Source organism: Epinephelus lanceolatus, chromosome 16 (genome assembly GCF_041903045.1).
Source record: "Epinephelus lanceolatus isolate andai-2023 chromosome 16, ASM4190304v1, whole genome shotgun sequence".
Lineage (NCBI taxonomy): Eukaryota > Metazoa > Chordata > Actinopteri > Perciformes > Serranidae > Epinephelus > Epinephelus lanceolatus.
The window spans coordinates 27,380,913-27,401,192 of record NC_135749.1 but is presented as its reverse complement, the minus strand read 5'-3'; the positions used below and the strand labels follow the sequence as shown (position 1 = coordinate 27,401,192).

The window sequence follows — 20,280 nt, the reverse complement described above, 5'->3', positions numbered from 1 at the left end:
AAGCCTGAGTCTGATGATAGCATTTACTTGCTATCATTTTTTGATGCTGATTCATACTGGTGATAAAAGTCTAATATCTCGGCCTCTGCTATCCAAATCTTCTATCTTTTTTCTATTTTTTAATCTGACTCTTGTAATTCCCCTGACTTTATGAAAGTGAGATACTAAACCGCTGACGAAACTCTAAGTATTAAAACATTCATCTGATTAAAAAAGCAAAATAAAAAAATAAAGAAAGACAAGCATTTGAATATAGGTAAAGAAAATGCACTTAAGATATGTGTAAATATTTCACCCTCATAACATCCCATAATGCCACAGGTGCACCCAAATGGTTGTTAAATTATTTGGTAACTGTGTTCACAGGTGCAGAAAAAGTGAAAAGCATTTACAGTTCTTCTAAATCATCTGTGCTGCCACCCTCTGGTCTCTGTGAACATGACCTGCACCTATGAATACTGACATATGAGGAAGATCCAACAACTTTATAGACACACACACACTGTATGGGAGGCTGGTTATACAATTATTACTCTGGATTACCGGGTTGAATTCAGTTTTGACTGGTAATAATGCACATTTTTGAATGTAATTAGTTGAAATCTTCACTTTTTGTTTCTTCCTCCTGCACCGGGTCTAAAATGAATCATGTCTGCAGCAGTGGCACCCACATAGAGTTTTCATAGGGATTGACGGATGGGACCACTGAAAATATGGCACACCAAAACCAAAAGCCATAACTGAGTGTCAGGGATTCTATTATGCTTTTTAAATGGCCTTTTATAGTGACCAGCCCAAGCCACACCTGTGTAGTAATGATGCTGTTTATTCAGTGGATGGATTTGCCATACCTGTCAGGTGGGTGGATTATCTTGGAAAAGAGAAAGTGCTCACTAACAAGGATTTTAATGATTTGGCAACCAAAATTTGAGAGAAATAAATCTACTGAATGCATTAAAAAAAGACTTAGATCTATGAAGAGTGGGAGCAAAAACAAAATTGTTGTGTTTAAATTTTTGTTCAATGTATACAGGCATCACTGGTCTGCAGGTCCACAGTGATAGATGTGCTGTAAATCAACCCACGGACAATATTGTATATACCATTGAGTTCCTGTTTAAAGAGAAAAAAACACAGCCTTCGTTCACGATAAGTCGTCAGCCAAAAATACTTCTATAAACAGAGAATTGTGGTCTGGATAAACTACATTAAAACTTGTTTTACTACAGAAGGAATCTACCTGAATGAGGTTAATGTGTAGGACAGTTTTACATCTTCTAGAAAATGACTTAACAGCATTTGTCGACTCCCTCTCTCTGCAGGTTGGGTGGTATCTAATATTTTCTAATAATAATAAAGATAGGGGCGTCGGTGGCTTAGTGGTAGAGCAGGCGCCCCATATACAAGGCTGTTGCCGCAGCGGCCCGGGTTCAAGTCCAGCCTGTGGCCCCTTGCTGCATGTCATCCCCCTTTCTCTCCCCCTTTCACACTTAGCTGTCCTATCCATTACAGGCAAAAATGCCCAAAAACATATTTTAAAAATAAAAAATAAAGATAAAAACACAGAGGCCAGTCCCTTTCATAAAGCTTTATTTCACAGATCCCCTATAACAGGAGGCCTAGGCAGCCAGGCTCATTATACATTTACATACACTGTCTGTGGCCGGTCCTTACAATGCTCCCCATGTTAAATAACTCAATAATTCAAGACGAAAAACAACAAACACGCACACACACACACTGTTCAACTTAAGATAACAATAACAATATCATAACGACGGTAATAATAACAACCATTGTCAAATATTATGTATTTCCAGGATCTTTACTTTATTTTCTAAAATTTGTTACACAGTCAGTCATCTTTAAGGTGCACCATAAAATCTGCATGTGACATTTCGATAAAACTTTGACAGATGCTGCACCAGAACACGTGGTGGAGACAGAGAATACTTGTTGCATGTTTTTTTTATATTTCAGATGAGAAGCTCCTCGTTGTCCTCTGGCGGCAGATACTGTAAAATGTGATTTCAGCGCAGTTCATTGTTTGTTTGGCACACGATTTTTTTTATAAGCCGCTGTGGCGTGGCATGAATCTCTTAGCTCAAGCAGAGACATAAGGCTCGTCTCCATGGAGATGTGTGTGAATTCACAGGACCTCTGCAAGGAGAGAACAACAGGCGAGAAGTTTAATATTTGTGAAAGGTGGAATCGAGTTTTTACTCTGTCTGCATTAAAACCCCCCGTTAAGTTTATTCATTCTAGTGATACCAGATGAACACAAGATGTCTTGAAAGAAAATTACAACTATTTTGCTAATTAATTATTAATTACATTCATTCATTGATCAAAAAAAAAAAATTGGTTCCAGCTAGTAATGAACTCAGCTCAAGCTCACGAGCCTCTGCTGCAACGTCACAGTCTCATCTGGTGTCTCTTCACTGTACCTGCAACATGCTGAGGCTTCATAGGGCCTGTTTTCATCAGGAAGGGCTCTCCACCCTCGAATGCCAGGATGGGCTCGCTGACCAGCCCGCTCTGAGTCTGTGCCGGGTTACCGCTTTTGTTCAGTTGGATGATCTCCTCGAAATCAGCTCCATTGGCGGAGACACCGTTCTGGTGAGCAGCGGGCTGGACTCCGTTTACAACAGGACCGGACACGCTTTGTGACGGGCCGAGGATCGCTGCACCGGGACTCTGCAGGCTTCCAGCTGCTGAGGAAGGAAAATATCAATTAGTAAATTTTAATTTTATTCACACTGCAAATAAGAAAAAGACATTTTCAATAAAATGTACTTAAACTATAAGTACTCATTGTGCTGTAAAATGTTCCCTGTCAGTGTTTTACTATAAAATATGATGTTTTCAGATTAATATTACTGCTGCATTAATGTGTATGTTGTGTTTTGCTGCTGTTGATGTTTAAAGCTGGATCAGGCAGTTTTATTTTGACATCATTGGGCCATAATACATTTTGAACATATTGTAATTCAAGTGGTCTGAGGGAAAACTAGACCTCTGCACCTCCTCTTGGCTCTGTTTTCAGGCTGTAGAAAATCTAAACTGTGATAGGAAACTTTGGCCAATCACAGGTCATTTCAGAGAGGGGGCTTTCTGATTGTCTGTTGTAACCTGATTTAATGGCAGAGAACTCTGCAGAGAAAGTTGCTATTCCAGCAAAGCAAACCGTAGAAGGAAGATGGACTTATCAAAAAGAGAGTCTGACAATAAACTAAACAAAACACATGTCAGTATCAGTGAAGCGTTTCAGAAATGAAGAGAAAATTTTGCTAATAGTGTAGCCTCCTGCTAACCGGAGTTAAATACTCATAGCTGCGGCTTCAGGTTCACGTTTGTGTAGCTAACATTAGCGAAAGCCTCAAATCACAGTGTGTCCTACACCTCGCTGGGAGGAGAGAGGCAGCAGCTCCAAAGTCGGACCCCCAGTCAGCAGCCACAGCAGCCTCCAGGTGACTGGACATCCCCACCTCGCCACCAGATCAGCAAACTTTCTGTTGCTACTGTTACACAGATTAGACCCTGCTGCTGGCCACCAGCCCACTGTGACACCTTGCACTGGGGGGGGTTGCGCTGGCCGAAATCAAGCTGCTGCAGCCACAGACGTAAAGGTCCGTCTCCCAAGCTGCTGCCCCTTGCCTGTGGTCATCTGGTGGGAGGGGCTTAGGACAGAGAGGCGAGAGCTGCAGGAGGAGGGTTTGATCCGAAAGGGTTTATAAAGAGTTTATTTAACTTTAGAAGAAGAATTGTAGAAGTACCTCAAATCTGCGCTTGAGTACTTCAGTAAATGTACTTAATCACACTCTATTACTGGATATAGGCCCAGCAGCTTGACTGTTCTGAAGACACTCACCCTTACTGAGCTCTGAGTCTTTGCCGTTGACCTGTGGAGAAGCTTTCACATCCTTCTGTGATGATAAAGAACAAAAACACTTTTGTTATTTCAAAAAGCCAAGAGGAAGTTTGGTTTTTCTTCGAGCTTGTTTAAAAAGGAGTCACACTGACCTTTTCTCCTGCGTCACTTTTCCGAGTCCTTTTCATTATCTCCTCCAGGCGCTGTGCAGATCAGACAGAGAGATCGGTTACTTAGATGTTTTTTTTTAAATTGGAGGAAGTACCGGGATGAACTCGAGTGTGACTGTGAAGATGTTGTTTTTCTCCTCACCCTCTTCCTCTCCAGACGCTCCTGCTCTTCTTTCTGGAAGTGTTTCTCCCTCTCAAGACGCTGACGTTCGGCCTCCTCACGGGCTTTGGCTTCGGCCTCCTCCCTCTGAAAAAAGAGGACGAAAACATTGATGAGAAGCTGACAAAAATATCACTTTACGACAAGAAACAAATGATCTAATAGCTAATAGAAAAGTCACACATGCAGAAGCAGCAGTATGTGTCGTTTCAACTGAAACCTAGGCTTATTTCTCTCCCCCTGCTTTTCCTGCAGCGTGAGAATAATTTTAGTAACTACAACTGCATTTAATCTTAAAACTTTCATTTTCTTGACTGATTTTTATTTCTGTGGTTTCTGGTTGGAGATGTAATTAGAGCATCACTTAAACTACATACACATTTTGGGCTCAGATCATGAATGATGCAGACAATAAGGCCACAATTATGATGCTTATTTTAGACTTCTATGTGGCCACAGACTGATTTCATTATAACATGTTATTCAGACTATGACATGAAGGAGAGCCCACTTTGCCAGGAGTTTTGTCCCTTCTGCCACAGCACGACCTAAATAAAGTACTTTTTCTGAATACTGCGTATAGATGTCTGTATATGACAGTGTGTAAGTATGTGTGTGAATATGTGACCATATGTTCACTGTAACTGTTGTTGTGTATTTGCGTGATTTTCTTGTGAGACATGAACAGGTGCAGATTGTGAAAACAGATATCCCAGAAGTATGGACTCAAATGACTTGGACTTGAGTCAGATTCGAGTCACAAATTTGATGACTTTAGATTAAACTTGGCCTTAAGCCTTTTGACTTAAAAAAAACTTGTTACTTTCTCCCCTAGCCAAAAGATTAAAAAAAGTTATTCAAAAAGTGTGCCATTCATTTACCTCCATTTCCTGAATCAAGTAACATTAATTTTATTCATTCCCATTAAGTCGACACTTAATTCCCCAGAGCCGCTTTGAACCAGTCGGACAACATCCAGTCAGTTAGCAGGAGACGATCATGAGGAAGTAACGTTAGGTTACTGAGCGGTGTTAGAATGATACCGAAGTTAAGTTTGTTTGTGTACAAAAACTACAGGTAGTCAACAAAAAACAAATTACAGGGTGTCGGTGGCTTAGTGGATAGAGCAGGCACCCCATGTACAAGGCTGTTGCTGCAGCAGTCCGGGTTCGATTCCAGCCTGTGGCCTTTTGCTGCATGTCATCCCCTCTCTCTCTCCCCCCCCTTCACACTCAGCTTTCCTATCGATTAAAGGCAAAAAATGCCCCCCAAAAATATCTTAAAAACAACAACAACAAAAAAACGAATTACGGTATGCAAAACATGCGGGTCGCAACAACTTCTTGCAAGCTTGTTTTTATAAATAAATACAAAAGTTAAAAGGCATTCTAGATGTTTGTAAATTTAACATTTTATTAACCTGTTGTTACAATGGGGTTGCATTTGGTAAAGAGACTTGTTTAGAACTCCAAACTCAAAGTTTAGGACTTTGGACTTGTCTGTCTTGACTCAGGATTTAACTTGGAACTTGATTGCAAAGACTTGAGACTTATTTGTGACCGCTTTTGACCTCTGAAATCTCCCCCCTGGGACACTAAAAACTATCTACATAATATAAATTCATAAATGAATAACTGTAAATAGGTGACATTAGCTAAGGTTTTTTTTGTCTAGTTGAAGAACTAACTGCTTTTATTTTTCCTTAAATGCAGGGCTTTTGCTCATGGTGGAGCATTTTCACAATGTGATGTTGCTACTTTTACTTAACCCTTTGAAACCTTAGTATATTGGCTTGATTTCTTTCATAAACATTGGAAGAAGGCAGCAAGCAACGAAAGAAGAAATAACCCAAAAAATTAGCCAGAACTTGGTAAAAAGAGAAAATTAAAAACAAGAAAATTAGTTAAAAAAGAAAGAAAGTTAAAAACAAACCAACAAGGAAATGACCTGGAAAATGTGCTTAAAAATTGTAATGTATAATAAAATTAATTTTATTAAATCTAATCAATGTATTTATTTATTTAATCATTTTAAGAATTTAATATAATTTTAAATAAGTTATAATAATAATTATTAATATATTATTCCCTAGCCTTTTGTCTTTTTTACCCCCGTTTTTACCAATTTGCGGGTCGTTTCTTACCAACTTGCTCATTGCCTTTTATCCTATGTTTTTTTTTTTTTTTTTGTTACGAAATCCCACCAATTTGCTTGGGCTTCAGAGGTTTAAATACTTGTGAAAGGCATCTCAAAGCAGCACAAGAAAAGGGTTTCAAAGGGCTAAAGAGAACCTTATGTATTTCACAGCCTGAACCCTATGTGACTAATGGAGACAACTATTTTGGACATTGGTCAGGTAATGAGAGAGAGCATATTTACTGTATCTACCTTTCCCTTGAGTCGGTGTGTTTGTTATTGTGTCTGACCAAGTCTTATTCTGAGGTTTCGTGAGTTGAGTTGGTGCAGGACAATAACAAACAGACCAGTGAAAGGTAAATAAAAATGTTCTATTTCTCTGTAGGATTCTTTCCATAATGTTGTCAGACACTTAAAATAAGAATCTGAGCCTGTCAGTGGCAAAAACAAGCTCTTTTAGTTGACATACATTGACTGCAGGCCATTTCACGGCTGCTCTCTCAATACTAGACCATTTTCAAAAATGGTTGAAGAGAGAATCCAGTGATGGAACTTCCTTGTACAGCAGACAAGGCAGCTTTGTGCTACAAAACCTTGAACAGGTTATATAAAAATATTTGTAAAAATCTAAATGATCATCTGGCAGAAGGACCTAGTATGTGATCTGAGTGATGAGGTATAAATCAAATACTGAGAAATATATAAGGTAGGTTAGGGGAACATTTACCCAATCTATGGTAATATGCAGGTATTATTTCACTTTTTCTGTCATTTTACATGCAATTTGGGAGTGTAAACCTTTTTAACCATTTTTGGAGAAAGTACTAGAATACACAGGGAAGTGTTTGGGTTCGACTTCACCTGTATCGCTAAGACTGTGCCTACAGAGGGATTCAACAGACTCGTCCAATATATCAAAATATGACTTTGCAGAGATATAAATAGGGGTTGTCAAGGCTGCCGGAACGATCCTCAGATTATGACAAAGTACATCCTCTTAAGATTTAAAAAAAAAAAAAAAAATTGATGGAATCTAAGAAAGAAATGGCATCGTATGAACAGACAGTTTCACACAGTTTGTGACTTTTCTGTAATGGAGAACAACTCTGGACCACCAGGGGGCAGTACATGCCCAGTCTGTTCTGCAGCCTTCAAGCCAGAGTTGATACTATCTGAGTAACTCCGTTATATGCTCCACTGGGTATTTACTGTAGATTGAGCACCACCAAACAGAGGTTCTGAATAAAAACAGAATTATGATGTGTGCATAAATCACATCTGTTTGCAAAACTGTTGCAACCTGGTGCTGTTGTAAAATGTGCAGTTTCACACTTCTAACCATCACACACAGACAGTTACGGTGGATTTTATGTGCACAGATCTTGTCACACTTGTTTTCACTTTCCATTACAGGGAGAGGAACACTTGAGCTCTACAAAATATGAGGCCTCTCTCGTCTCGAGCTGTCAGGGTGGAACAATGGTCCGATTGAAGGCAAAAGGGGAGTCGAGTATGGCCGAGTGCTTCAGGCACACACTGACGCTGCTTATCTGCAGCGAGCCGAGTGTATGAGACAGAGGCAACACAGGCCTGTCACTATCTCCCCTGATCACAATGGCTCCCTCAGCCTCTGATCATCACCATTATGGAGGTCACCAGCTGGCATCTGCCCGGGCAGACAAGGGGCCTCTGACTAACAGGGCTCACGCATCATCCGTGACAGCAGCACATATTCTCCTCCATTAATCTGCCCAGATGCCAGACAGTCAGTCATGGGGTGAGGGAGTCAGAGGTTTGGGCTCACGTACTGTAACAAACCCCCGACAGTTCAGGCATCCTCGGATGCAGTAATCTGCCCAGATGGTAAATGGACTTACTGCACGTGGGGGATCAAAGGGATTCATGATGGTTAATGAAAAATTATAAGGTTTTCAGTGCGTACAGTATTTACAGTTCAGACATGATCATGTGTCTCACTGGTGAAGTGTGGGTCCTTGTAGCAAAGTGAGATTAGTACAAGGTAGAGGATTTGATTCCCATTAGAAATACCTTAATATGGATTCATATTTCCATATAGCAGGTTATTAGTATAACCCTGGTCCAAATTAAATACAACAGAGGCATCTTTATTGAGGACCTTTTCAAGTAAAAAAAATCACAATAAAAACATTTATTAAAACCTAGTAATCACCATTGTAGTTGATATAGAAAATATTTCAAATAGTGGGCTACAGGGGGACTATGCTAGGTTGCAGTATGTATGTTTATGTACAATTATTGTCTATTAAAAGGAATACTTCACCTCCAAATCATCATTTATATATCAGTCTCTCATTCAGTTATGTCGATTATGTATGAATGAAGAGCAAGGAGAAAATTCTTGTTGAAATGAAGGCACAGGGGGCCTTAGGGTGGGAACTGCCCATTGGTCCGACAGCCCATTGGTTCGACATCCCATTGTTCCGACCATATTAAACCCTTTGTTCCGAAGTCCGTTCCGAAATCATCATGATGCCCTGTGGTTAAGGTCTGGTTAGGTTTAGGCACAAAGGGTCAGGAAAAGATCATGGTGTGGGTTAAAATGAAAAAGAAAGTGACAATACGCTGTGAGTCTGCTCCACCTCAAGCCTTTCCCAGCTGACCCAGAGCCGGTCGCGGCGGGCGTATGGTGCGCCGCGAGCCGTTCAGCACTGCGGACAGTCGGACTAATGGGATGTCGAACCAATGGGCTGTCGGACCAATGACATGGACCCCCTTAGGGTTACAAACTGTCATACAACTCGTGAAATATAAGCCAGACGGCCCTTTCTGGCAGTTACTAAACTGAAACTCCATTGACAAAAACAGTAGCTTTACCTGGCTGAACACAGCATCTCCTGGTCTAACATTGCCTCAGACAGTTTGTTTGTTTGTTACTGTGTGACTTTGGTGTTTTAAAGGGTTAATTTAATCCATCAAAGTCACACAAACAAACTTACTGATCGTCGCAGCGGTAGACCAGCAGCTCCTGTGTTCAGTGAGGTAAAATTACCATTTTTATCAATGAGTCTGGCTTTAAAAAGAGCATAGATGTGTTTCACTTTCAGTTCAGTTCCCTGTCGGAAAAGGTCAAGGTCAACTGTTTGTCTGGGAAGTACTGAGGATACGACTGGATAAATGAGACTTGCATCAAACTGTACGAGTTGTGTGAGAGTTTGTAAACAGGTGTTTTGATAAAGTTTTGTGATTATTAAACGCGTTCACAAGAATTTTCTCCATTTTTGGACTCACCATGGGGACATGGTGAATTTTTGGATGAATAAACCCTCAAATAAACTCGGCCTGCTGGACTTGTTGGTTTGATTCACAAGTAAGTCGGATTTATTTAAAAACATTGATTAAAAACTAAGATGCCTTGCAGACTAAAAGTGTTCCTGGTTGGAACAACGTTAACTACAGTTGTTTTGACAACTTTCAATCTCTGGTCACTGACCTGTCTCTGCTGCCTGTCGTTCTCCTCCTGCTCGGCCTTGGCTCTCTCCTGCGCCTCCTTCTCCTCTTGAGCTTGCTGGGCTTCGTCCCTCAGACGCTGCTGTTCGGCCATGAATCGAGCCTCCTCCTCTCTGCGCTTCCTCTCCTCCGCCTCCCGGGCCATCGCCTCCTCCCGGAGGATCCTGAGAAGACGGATCCATGTTACACACGGTATGCACACATTATATATCTGCTGACAGATCAGTGGGAACCTGAGAACAACCTTCAGTTCTCACACATGTATTGTTGTTCACCATCTGAGGCTAAAACAAGGAAAAAAAGTCTAAAGTCTAAGGTGAAGTCTAAAATTTTGCCCCAAAATTTCCCAATAATTTTCTAGTAATTTTGTTTCTGGCAAGAGTGATGTAATTCAGTCATAATTACAGACATTATATAAGTATATTTATATTTGAAAAAGACTGTGTTTCAATGGAAAAAGTGAAAATAATTGACTGAACAATCATTTCTAGTGTAACTTTGAGAGTTTTTTAGCAGCAGGTAAGATGAACACGAGAAACATGAAATTTGTCTAGAGGCAGTTTAAATAATAAATGACAATAACAAAGTCTCCTCTAAATAATGAATTGTGATTATTCATGTTATTTGTTTTTTCATTTAATTGGGTTTAAATGGAGCAATTCTTTCATGGAAGTTCCTCCTTTTCTTGCAATCACTGCCAAATTACACAGAAATTATTATGAAATGAAGGACTTGTTAAATAAATAACACCAAATGTCTATTTTTGGTCAGAAAAACATATTGTATCAAGGTAGGGAGGCATAACACAACCTTAAATGTGATGCAATATAATGCAAGTACAGAAGGTGTTTTTCATTGCTGTTGTGTTGAATTACATCATGTTGGAAGGTGTTCCTGTTATTTTGTCAAAACTCTATTTTTAATGTCTCTTGGCAATAAAGTGAATTTTTTTTTACTGATTAGAATCCTGCAAAGTCAAACAACACATTATTACATTATATGATGAATAAACATTAAGCCTGACCTGTTCCTTTGTTCCTGTTCCAGACGCTCCTGCTCCTCCCTCTCCCGCTGCTCTCGAGCTTGTCGACGTTTCTCTGCCAGGACACGAGCAGCCTCTTCTGGGTCATTGGTGCCGGCTGACGGCTTGCTTGCCGGTGCAGCCGGAGTGGTGGTGGTGGAGGCAGCAGCGGCAGCAGCGGAGGGTGCAGGAGAAGGAGAAGGATTACTGGTGGAGGCTGCTGCAGGAGAGGCATTGGAGGCAACCAGCTCCACATTTGGAGCAGCTGGAGAGGCCGCTGATATGACCACTGGGCTGAGGGAAGGAGGCGTAACTGGTACAGAGGACACCACGATGGCGGGAACATTACCAGAGTCTGTTAGAGAGAATACAAAGAGTGGACAGGTGATGCTTATGTTTCTAAAAACACAATAGGAAGGAAAGAAATATCAATTTTAACATGCCTATTAAAAACATTATTATTATGAAGCTATGATTTAACATTTAATTTTCATTTTTAAAAATGAACAATTTCCATTTAAGTGCCAAACTTTGAGAGGTGATTTATGAAAAACAACAAATGTGGCTCTGTTTTCATGAACCCAGCACTGTAGCTAAGTGCGCCCTGCAAAGTTGGTCGGGGGGCGTGCCAAATGCACTTCTTGTGTCTTTCCTGCTGTGACAATTAGGGCCAATCACATTTACTACTTTCATCCCCTCCAAACACAGCAGGCTCTCCCTGTTATGACACACTGACAGTTCTGACAGTTTGGAAAATCCTGTGGAGAGCCTTTCTCAGATGAAACTTATTGCAGAGTGAAGTATGAAGAAAGCAGCTCAAATATCCTGTGGAGAGCAGATGATGTCTCTTTTTTAAGATTCTAAAGTCATTTCTGTGCGTAATACTTGACATCTCAGTGATCCATACCATAACTGTCCACTGTTAAAGGAACTGTATGCAATATTCAGAGTGTTTCTCAACATGGAGGTTGCTTAGCCGGCATCTAGCAGCTAATGGTGCTAACAGCATAAACAGTGCTGACAGAGCTAAGGGTGTTAACCAGCAGGGAAACGGGGGGTGGCCCCTACGCTTCTGCAATGACATTGCCTGATTTCAGCAGTAACCACTATATAAGCGCAGTGCAGAGCAACAGCAATTAGCTAGCCAGTGGGATACTAACATGGACATGCGGCTGGACTGGCTTACCATAACAAACCACAGAGAAGCTCAGATTACAACACACACAGAGGAAGCGTTACTTTATTCTCTGCTCAGAACGTCATTACTCCACTATGTCTTTACATAGCAAATACAATATATCGTATAGAGCTCCTTTAAATACAAGCATAGTGCTGAAGATGAAAACGAAAGTTCACTTTAATACAATAACATGCACTCAGGTTTTAAACATGTTGCATTTTGTTTTACTTCTGTTTTTTGTTCAATTATATTTGACTGATTTACATTAAGAAATTAATAGCTTACTATCAGGGAATGAATTAGTGACCTGTTCAATCTTCATATTGCAACATAAATGTGATTCTGGTAATGATCCACAAATGAATTTAAAACTATTTTTGTTTCTGGGAACACCATTCAAAAATTTAAGTTGAATGATTTCTGTCACATCATGTTGATGATCATGGTTTTCAGCGTCTTTAACATGGCTGCTAATTAGCAGTTGAAACAATGGAATAATTAATCAAAAAGGTGAAAATTTAGATGTGCACATAAGCTGGGACGTTTCTGTGGTTATTTGACAACAGTCTGGTGCTCGCTGCACAAAATGTAATCAGCCTAATTGTGGTTTGACAGTGTGCAACATCACTCTGGTTAGAGACAGTAAGGCTGCTGTAGATCAGAGAGCTGGTGAGAATCTGGCACACTCTCTGCAGTCATCACACTGTTTCTTAACACGAATGTCAGCCAAAACCTCTAGGTCACCTTGACGCTTGGCTATCATCTCCATGGTAACCACACTTACTCTTTTTCTCCTCTGGAGCATCGGGCTGCTGGGGTTCGTGGCCTGTTTCTACGGCAACTGCAGTGACCGTCTGGGCCTGCACCCTGGCAGGCGTCTGAGCTCGTTTGGGTCGGGTCTTGGTGCCAGGAGGAGGTGTCTTCTTGCCCGTGGGGGTTTTGGAGGCTGCTGCTGCGGCTGGCACCAGGGGGGACAGAGGCCGACTCTTGGGGGCGGGTGATGGAGGTCTGTTTTTGGGCTTCGGGGTGCTTAAAAGAGACGAGAGGGAGGTGGAAGTGAAATATGAGTCAAAGAGAGAGTTGGTGGCACAGGAGATGTGGTTTCATAGCAGTGCAGGAAAAAGTAATGAGGTTACCAGTGCACTGCATAAAGCTATTAACTGGGTCATGTGGAAGATATGAGCGACTCCACCATGATTCTTTGGCTGTAGGGGGGTGTAACCTGAGAGGAGGGGAGGCAGGGAGCCATCGGCTAGGAAAACCCCTCTCTGTCTGACACAAACGGACCTGCTGTTGGCAGACTGGCTCTTGGCTGCTGACTGAACGGTGTCCAGCAGAGTCTCTTTTAGTCGTTAGATTATAACACCTTGGACCATCTGTCAGACATTAACCTGCCCCGAGGATAAAGCCTGAGGACACATGAGCTCCCTCCCTCTCTCTCTCAGCCTCTCTCCTGCTTTAATAAGTCCTCAATGTAGAGTTAATTAAACATTTTCTCGTTAAAACACAGGCTGTATTGATGTAAAGAGCTGGCACAAGGCAGTAGTTTGTGTGATACCTGGCCTCTGGCCTGGATCTCTGGGTCATGGTGGTGGTGGGTGATGTCGTCTGTCTCTTCTTCTGCACTTTGTCTTTTGTGAGAGCGTTCTTCTCTTTTTCATTCTCCCTCTCCTTATCTTTCTTCTCTTTCTTCTTTTTGTCCACCTTAAAGAAAGATACAAATAACCAGGTATAATCTCAGACTGAGGCTGATATACGTATATATGGCAGATAAAAACTTTTTGTTAAACGTCAGTATTGTCTAATGACATTGATATAAACAGTCCCACATGATAACAGCATTAGGACTGCATTATAAAATAAACAAAAACTCTTTTTAAGCCTGGCATGACAGCTTATTTCCTTTGCACAGTGCTATTTCATAACTGAATTGTAAAATTAAGGTTCCTAAAAATGATTTTTGACCACTTCTTATTGTAGCAAAAAAGGAAATTGTTGTGCAGCCGTTGCAATACCAAAGACCAATGAGTGCAAATATAAAATACACTATAAAAAATAATAAGATTATCAATAAGGTGCAATACTCCAGTGCTTATATTTATCGTGGGTTTGTGAGTCATCATGCGTGCCTACCGGTGTGGAGTTTCGCCGGCGCTGGCGCTGGGTGATGTCTGGCGTGCTGGCGGAGGAGACCCTCCAGCGCTCGGCATTCTGGTGCGGGTGGTGATGGGAGCAGGCGTTCAGCGGGCTGGCGGAGGCTGAACGGGAGCAGTGGTGAGAGTCTGAGTAACACATGAACATGCAGAGAGAGGCAGCAGGGCCGAGGTCACACATACACACGTACACCATGCAGAGTGATAATAAAAAGCCTCTCAGGGAGGAAACAACATGCTGCGACACAATGACTCAATCCAGCTGACATATACAGAAATGAGTCCTGAGGGGGAGGTGACTTATTTTACTGTTGTTGATTGGATGTTATTGATTTCACTCCAAAGCTTAACCATGTTTTCACTGTTATCCATTATAGCCTTTTGTAGTTTCATTTTTTAAAGCAGCAAAGACCCGATTTCCCCTCAGGACTCAACTCAACATCTACTTTGATCATCGATTAAACATCTATAACGAAAAAATGGCCGATATTTGCTGGTTTCAGCTTCTCAAATGTGAGATTTTACTGCTTTTATTTGTTCAATATCATTGTAAAATTGAATATTTGTGGGTTTTTTACTGTTGTTTTTCAGAGAAAAGGTACTTCAGCGACGTCATCTTGGGATCTGAGAAACTTAAGCCCCGTATCCACCAAACACTTTCGGTGTGGTACCTTAGGAACCAAAAGTAACCCTTCAGACATGGTACCTAGACCCTAGCGTTTCCACTGCAAACAGTACTCTTTCATGTGGGCAGGGTTGTTGTCACTCACTGCCCCGTCCAGCACTCACTGTATTTCCTCATTTATCGTCCACAGAACGAGGCTGCACACCGACATTTTCAGAACAAAATAGAACAGGCAAGAGTGAGTCTCTCTCCATGAGATATTTAAAAATGGTGGGTTTGTGCATTTAGGCTTTCTCAGGCAAGCTCAGGGGTTAAGAGTTGCCGTAGCCCACAGGAACAACACTCTGCAACACTTTTATTTTCCTCAGAGTGAGAATTGGGATATATGCAGTTCACAACAAAAAGCTAAAGTAATGGTCAAAGTTGTTATATGGAATATTTTAAGGTGTGCTGATGGATTCACGTCGTCACCTCATACACTGAGTGACATAACAAGTTAACGTTCCACCGTAAAAGTCGCCAGCAGTCGGCCAAGTGAATGAAGTTATTTTTTCTCAGACTACAGCTCTCCATGGTATGAACAGTGGTTACATGAGCCTCATAACCAGCCACAACACCCCAACAGAGGGGTGACAGAAAATGGGGACGGTACAGAACAGTTCTATTGGTACCGTCCACAACTTTTCATAGTGGAAACAGAAAAAAAGCGTACCGAACCGAACTGAACTGAACTGAACTGGACTGGACTGCTCAGTGGAGACGGGGCTTTAGGTGTTTTTACATTTTTAAACTGAACAATTAATCGATGAACCAAACAAATAATAATATTGAGGATAATCATTAGTTGCAGCCTTATCTTCGATCAGATCAAACATCACCACAGAGTTATATGTAAAAACATGAATACACAGCTACAGGAGAAAAAGGGTATCTGGGGGGAGCCTTTTCTTTAACCCAACCAAACCTCACCACAGGGTTATATATATATATACAAATATGAGTACATAGATACATAGTGAAAGAAAGAGAGAGGGATTAAAAGGGAGGGGGGGAAATACAAGACTGAAACAAGTTATTTTTTTTAAGCAAAAATAACAAATATTTGTTGTCTCCAGCTTTTCAAATGGGAGATTTTGCTGTTTTTCTCTGTTTTATATCATTGAGGGTCTTTGGCTTTTTGACTGTTGTTTGACAAAAAAAAAGTACTCTAAAGTGGGATCTACAAAGTTCAGAGTACCTTTTTCACTACTTTTGCAGTTTTTTAACAAAACAACAGTGACCAATATTGAAGAAAATAGTTGGTTTCAGCCTTATCTTGAATCAAACCAAACATCACCACAGGGGTTTACATGCAAATATGAATACATATAGAGAAAAAAGAGAGAAAGAGTAAAAGGGAGGGGAAAGATCAACACTGAAACAAGATATTTATAAAGCAAAAATGCTAAAAATTAGCTTCTTTCATCTTCTCATGTGTGACATTTTGCTGCTTTCGGATGAAACAAGCAATAATACGCGTGAACTCTGTTGGTTGATGAAGGTCATGGGATATGATCAAAAGCCCCAGAACAGCTACTACATGAACCCTGTATTGAGATTGTTTCCTGTCTTTTAATTGAACCAAATATTATCAGTTTTATATATAAAAACATAAAAATATAGAGAGGAAGAGCAAGATAGAGAGAGAAAAGATAAAGACTGAAACAAAACAAGAGAAGAGATGAAATGTTATTAACTACTCAGTGTTTTGGGTCACACAAACACTTTTCCACTCATAAAATATCCTACAGAGGAACCTAAAGGTGTTATTCCTCCCTCCCTACACTCTGCAGTGATGTACAGAAAAAGAGGAGGGTGGGTACATTGAATACAAACATCCAGAGCTCACACTCACGAGAGTCACTGTTGTTGAGGAGGGTGGCGGCACTGCGGCTGCGGGCCAAGAAGGACAGTGTTGGCGTCATGAGCCGTTCCACAATGCGGCTCTCCCACGGGCTCAGACGCAGGCTGCGGGCTGACACAAGAGGGCGACATTAGTGTCAGGTTACTGTCAGAGCTGCACACACACAGGTACTCACCACATATGCACCCTCACATCTCCTGCGTACTGTCTGTCGCACAGGTGAACACACTCACACTGCAGGAGGGGCATCGTTCCTTATTATGACACTGCAGCACATCTTCCCTCACACACACACACACACACACACACACACACACACACACAGTCTGATACAGAGTGGAGTTTTATGCTGCATTCATGTGCTGCTGGAAAACTGATCTAAAGGAGGATGATGAAGTTGGAAAGTCCAAGTCCATCACTTCTACAAAGCAAGAGGCAGCATGTGTCTTCAGGCACAATGCATGTGTTTGAGAAGTACTGAGCATACAATTGGATAAATGAGATCTGGATTATGCTGCACGAGTTGTGTGAGCTTTGAATGGATGTTCTGATACAGTTCAAACAAAGTTTCGTCACAAATTAAAGGTAAAATGCAGTGAGTAATAATATACAAATGTTTTTTTTGTGGCTGATGTACTTGTGTGTCTGGGATTCAAAAAGTACACATTTCTTTAATTAAAAACACAATATCACAAGCCATCTAGTTTCATTACATTGGAGAGAAGGCAGACATCTCTACAGCCGATATCTTCAACACTGCAATTTACACCAAAACAATCCAGACTGATTAACAATGCTACAGATAAGAGGAACCATATATATTTTCTATTTTGGGAAGAACAGTCCTTTTAAACTAACAGTTTTAATTTAGCTCCACATATTGAGGTTTAAGTTCTCCAGCGAGAATAATGGGACATGTTCGTACATGTTGGTATAACTCCATTCTGCGCAATCATACAGTCTCAGACTCAAAGACACAGAGAAGCTCATACAGGATGAATGACTGAACTTTAGCCCACATGTTACACACAGTACCAGACATTAGATAACAACACACCAACGTTAATTCTCATTACTTACCACCCAAAAAAACACATCACGTAAAAAGCCAGCGTGGCCGTTTACTCCACCCCAAATCAAACCCAGTGCAGTGCAATCAGTTTCTGGTGAGTTCAGCCTTAGCATTACACACACTACTCTGACTTTAACACCATTCTGATGTTACAAAGTGTGAATCTGTCATGTGATGATCGGCACATATGACGTCCAGCAACAGCAGAATATAATCAAATGTATTGCAATGAAGGGTGGAAACACACGTATACATAGTAAATCATTCTCTCATGTGTAAAGCAATGTCTGTTGCTTATAGTCAGAGGTCTGTGCCATCTTTGATTCTGGCAGAATCAAATAAGTCTTGTTAGAAGCTACAGATGCCTGTGTATGAATTTTACACAAATACTAGAAAACCCCAAAAGGGAATAGACGGAGAAAGAGGCGATGAATGATGCAGAGTGAGAGCTCAGATTTAGAGACTTTTCACAGAGAATATTTTATAGACAACGCTCAAACGTCTTCAACAGTAACTGGAATAAATAAACAAACGTTTGAAGCATTTTCTTTCAAATAATTTAAACTTTAGACCCGCAGACTGTGCAGGGAAAATAGTGCATTTACTCAAGTGAGTTTTGAGGTACTTTTCTACAGTACTTCCATTTAATCCTGCTGTATACATCTCCGAGTTAAAGGTCTGGTATGTAGGATTTAGGGGGATATATTGGTTAAAATGGCACATGATATTTACAGTATGTTTTCATCCATTTATAATCACCTGAAAATATAAGAATTATTGTGTTTTCGTTACTTTAGAATGAGCCGTTTATATCTACATACAGAGTGCACCCTCTTTCACAGAGTCCACCATGTTGTTTCTACATAAACCCAGAATAGATAATTCAAACACTGGCTCTAGATAGGGCCGTTTATAATTCCACATTTTGGTGGCGGCCACCGTAGTTCTCCTACTTCCTTGGCGCATGGGAGAAGTTTTAGTCTGTTGCAATCTGCAACCTCATTACTAAATTCCCTTATTTGTTTTCTTCATCATTTATCATCATTTATCTCTCTGCGAGAAAGTGATTAGACATACATGTAGTTAACAGAGTTATCATAGTTTTGTATTTTTCATTAGTTATTAGTTTTGATTTCATTTTTAATTTTTGCTTTTAATTCAGTTTAGTTTCTGTTAGTTTCCAGAATGGGTTTGCTCGATTCAGTTTAGTTTTTATTGTTTAAAATTTTTTCATTTTAGTTTAGTTTTTATGAGTTTCAGTATTAGGCTTAGTTTAAAAATATATATATATTATATGGGGTGTATTTGTCAAGGGCAAGATTTAAGAAGTTCAGAATAGATATTACAAAACAAACCCTTTATAAAGGCAGTTTACTCAGTCATGTAAACATCCCAGTCTCAATAAACATATGCACCAATCCCCCCCTCATGCTTGTTGTGTTAAAATATCTGACAAAACTGCCAAAGACTAAAACTAAAGACATTTCCGGTACATTCTTATTTTATTTGAGTTAGTTTTGTGAGTACACAACATTGTTTAAATTAGTTTTTTTTTAAGTGCAGTTTTTATTTTGGTTAAGTAATGTATTTTTATACCTCGTTATTGCTTTTTAGTTTAGTCTTAGTTCACTTTAATAACCTTGGTGATTACCAAAATGTTGAACTATTCCTTTAAGTAAAAGTTCTGACTTCTTTTTCCACCACTGTCTGGTTATGTGGTATTATTAAATGTCAATGTCATAGGTTTGGTTCTCTTTTACAGTTCTGTCCTGCTCCTTTAAAATGGTAAAAACACATCTAAGGACACGCGAGTGTACAGGAGACAAAAACATACAGATACACACAGAATGTCTCAACATGAGATCTAACGGATGACAACAGTCAGTCCAGTTTCCCTGTTTCCTAAAACAAAAACCTCAACTGACAACATGCTGTGCAGAGATGTATTTTTAGTGACGACTCGACCATGTGTGCTGCTTCTTCTCAGAGCTGTACTAAAGTGCATCAGTCTGTTGGTCTGCATGACACCTACAGACACATACCACGCATACACATGACAATAGTGCAATCACAACAGCACTGACACAAGGTGAGTCTTGTCTTTGTTTTGACGCATTTAACTCTAAAAACAGTCCTTTAATCACAAAATGGCCTTCCTTATGTAACAGCCACCGCTGCTGTTCGTTGGACCGATCATTTTTACAACATTTTTTTTGACTAACTGATAACCCGACTACCTCCCGTTGCTAGGCAACAGCGGTTTCCCCTCCTCCTCTTCTTTCTCCAATGCGGCAAGAGGAGGCTGAGCCGAGCTGCTGCTTGGCAATTGGCTCTTCACCTGGAGGCAGATTGATGCCTGGATCTATAAACGTCAACCCCACCCTACATCACCACCACCACCACACTATTACTGGTACACTTATGCAGAGTGTCTCCCAAGGCCACAAACACGAGTTCTAATAGTGACTCAAATATGATTCAGCTCCGAAATGGTCCTTTC

At 40.5% G+C, this 20,280-nt stretch overlaps 1 protein-coding gene across 8 annotated transcripts in view; it reads right to left on the bottom strand.

Moving 5' to 3' along the window:
• Nucleotides 1–1,573: 1,573 nt before the first annotated feature.
• The window catches only part of LOC117263517 (uncharacterized), a 57,922-nt gene continuing 39,215 nt past the window's right edge, over nucleotides 1,574–20,280 (bottom strand). For 4 of the 8 annotated variants that reach the window (XM_033636951.2, XM_033636955.2, XM_033636953.2 and 1 more), the window contains 11 exons: nucleotides 16,700–16,819; nucleotides 14,161–14,309; nucleotides 13,586–13,731; nucleotides 12,812–13,056; nucleotides 10,851–11,202; nucleotides 9,810–9,990; nucleotides 4,184–4,288; nucleotides 4,024–4,074; nucleotides 3,872–3,926; nucleotides 2,448–2,714; nucleotides 1,574–2,160 (listed from right to left, as the gene is read on the bottom strand). In XM_033636951.2, the coding sequence (XP_033492842.2) occupies nucleotides 2,150–2,160; nucleotides 2,448–2,714; nucleotides 3,872–3,926; nucleotides 4,024–4,074; nucleotides 4,184–4,288; nucleotides 9,810–9,990; nucleotides 10,851–11,202; nucleotides 12,812–13,056; nucleotides 13,586–13,731; nucleotides 14,161–14,309; nucleotides 16,700–16,819 (1,682 nt within the window). In that variant the 3' untranslated portion in view covers nucleotides 1,574–2,149. The remainder of the gene's footprint in view (nucleotides 2,161–2,447; nucleotides 2,715–3,871; nucleotides 3,927–4,023; nucleotides 4,075–4,183; nucleotides 4,289–9,809; nucleotides 9,991–10,850; nucleotides 11,203–12,811; nucleotides 13,057–13,585; nucleotides 13,732–14,160; nucleotides 14,310–16,699; nucleotides 16,820–20,280) is intronic. The other 4 variants (XM_033636954.2, XM_033636957.2, XM_078175731.1 and 1 more) reach the window with 2 other exon arrangements.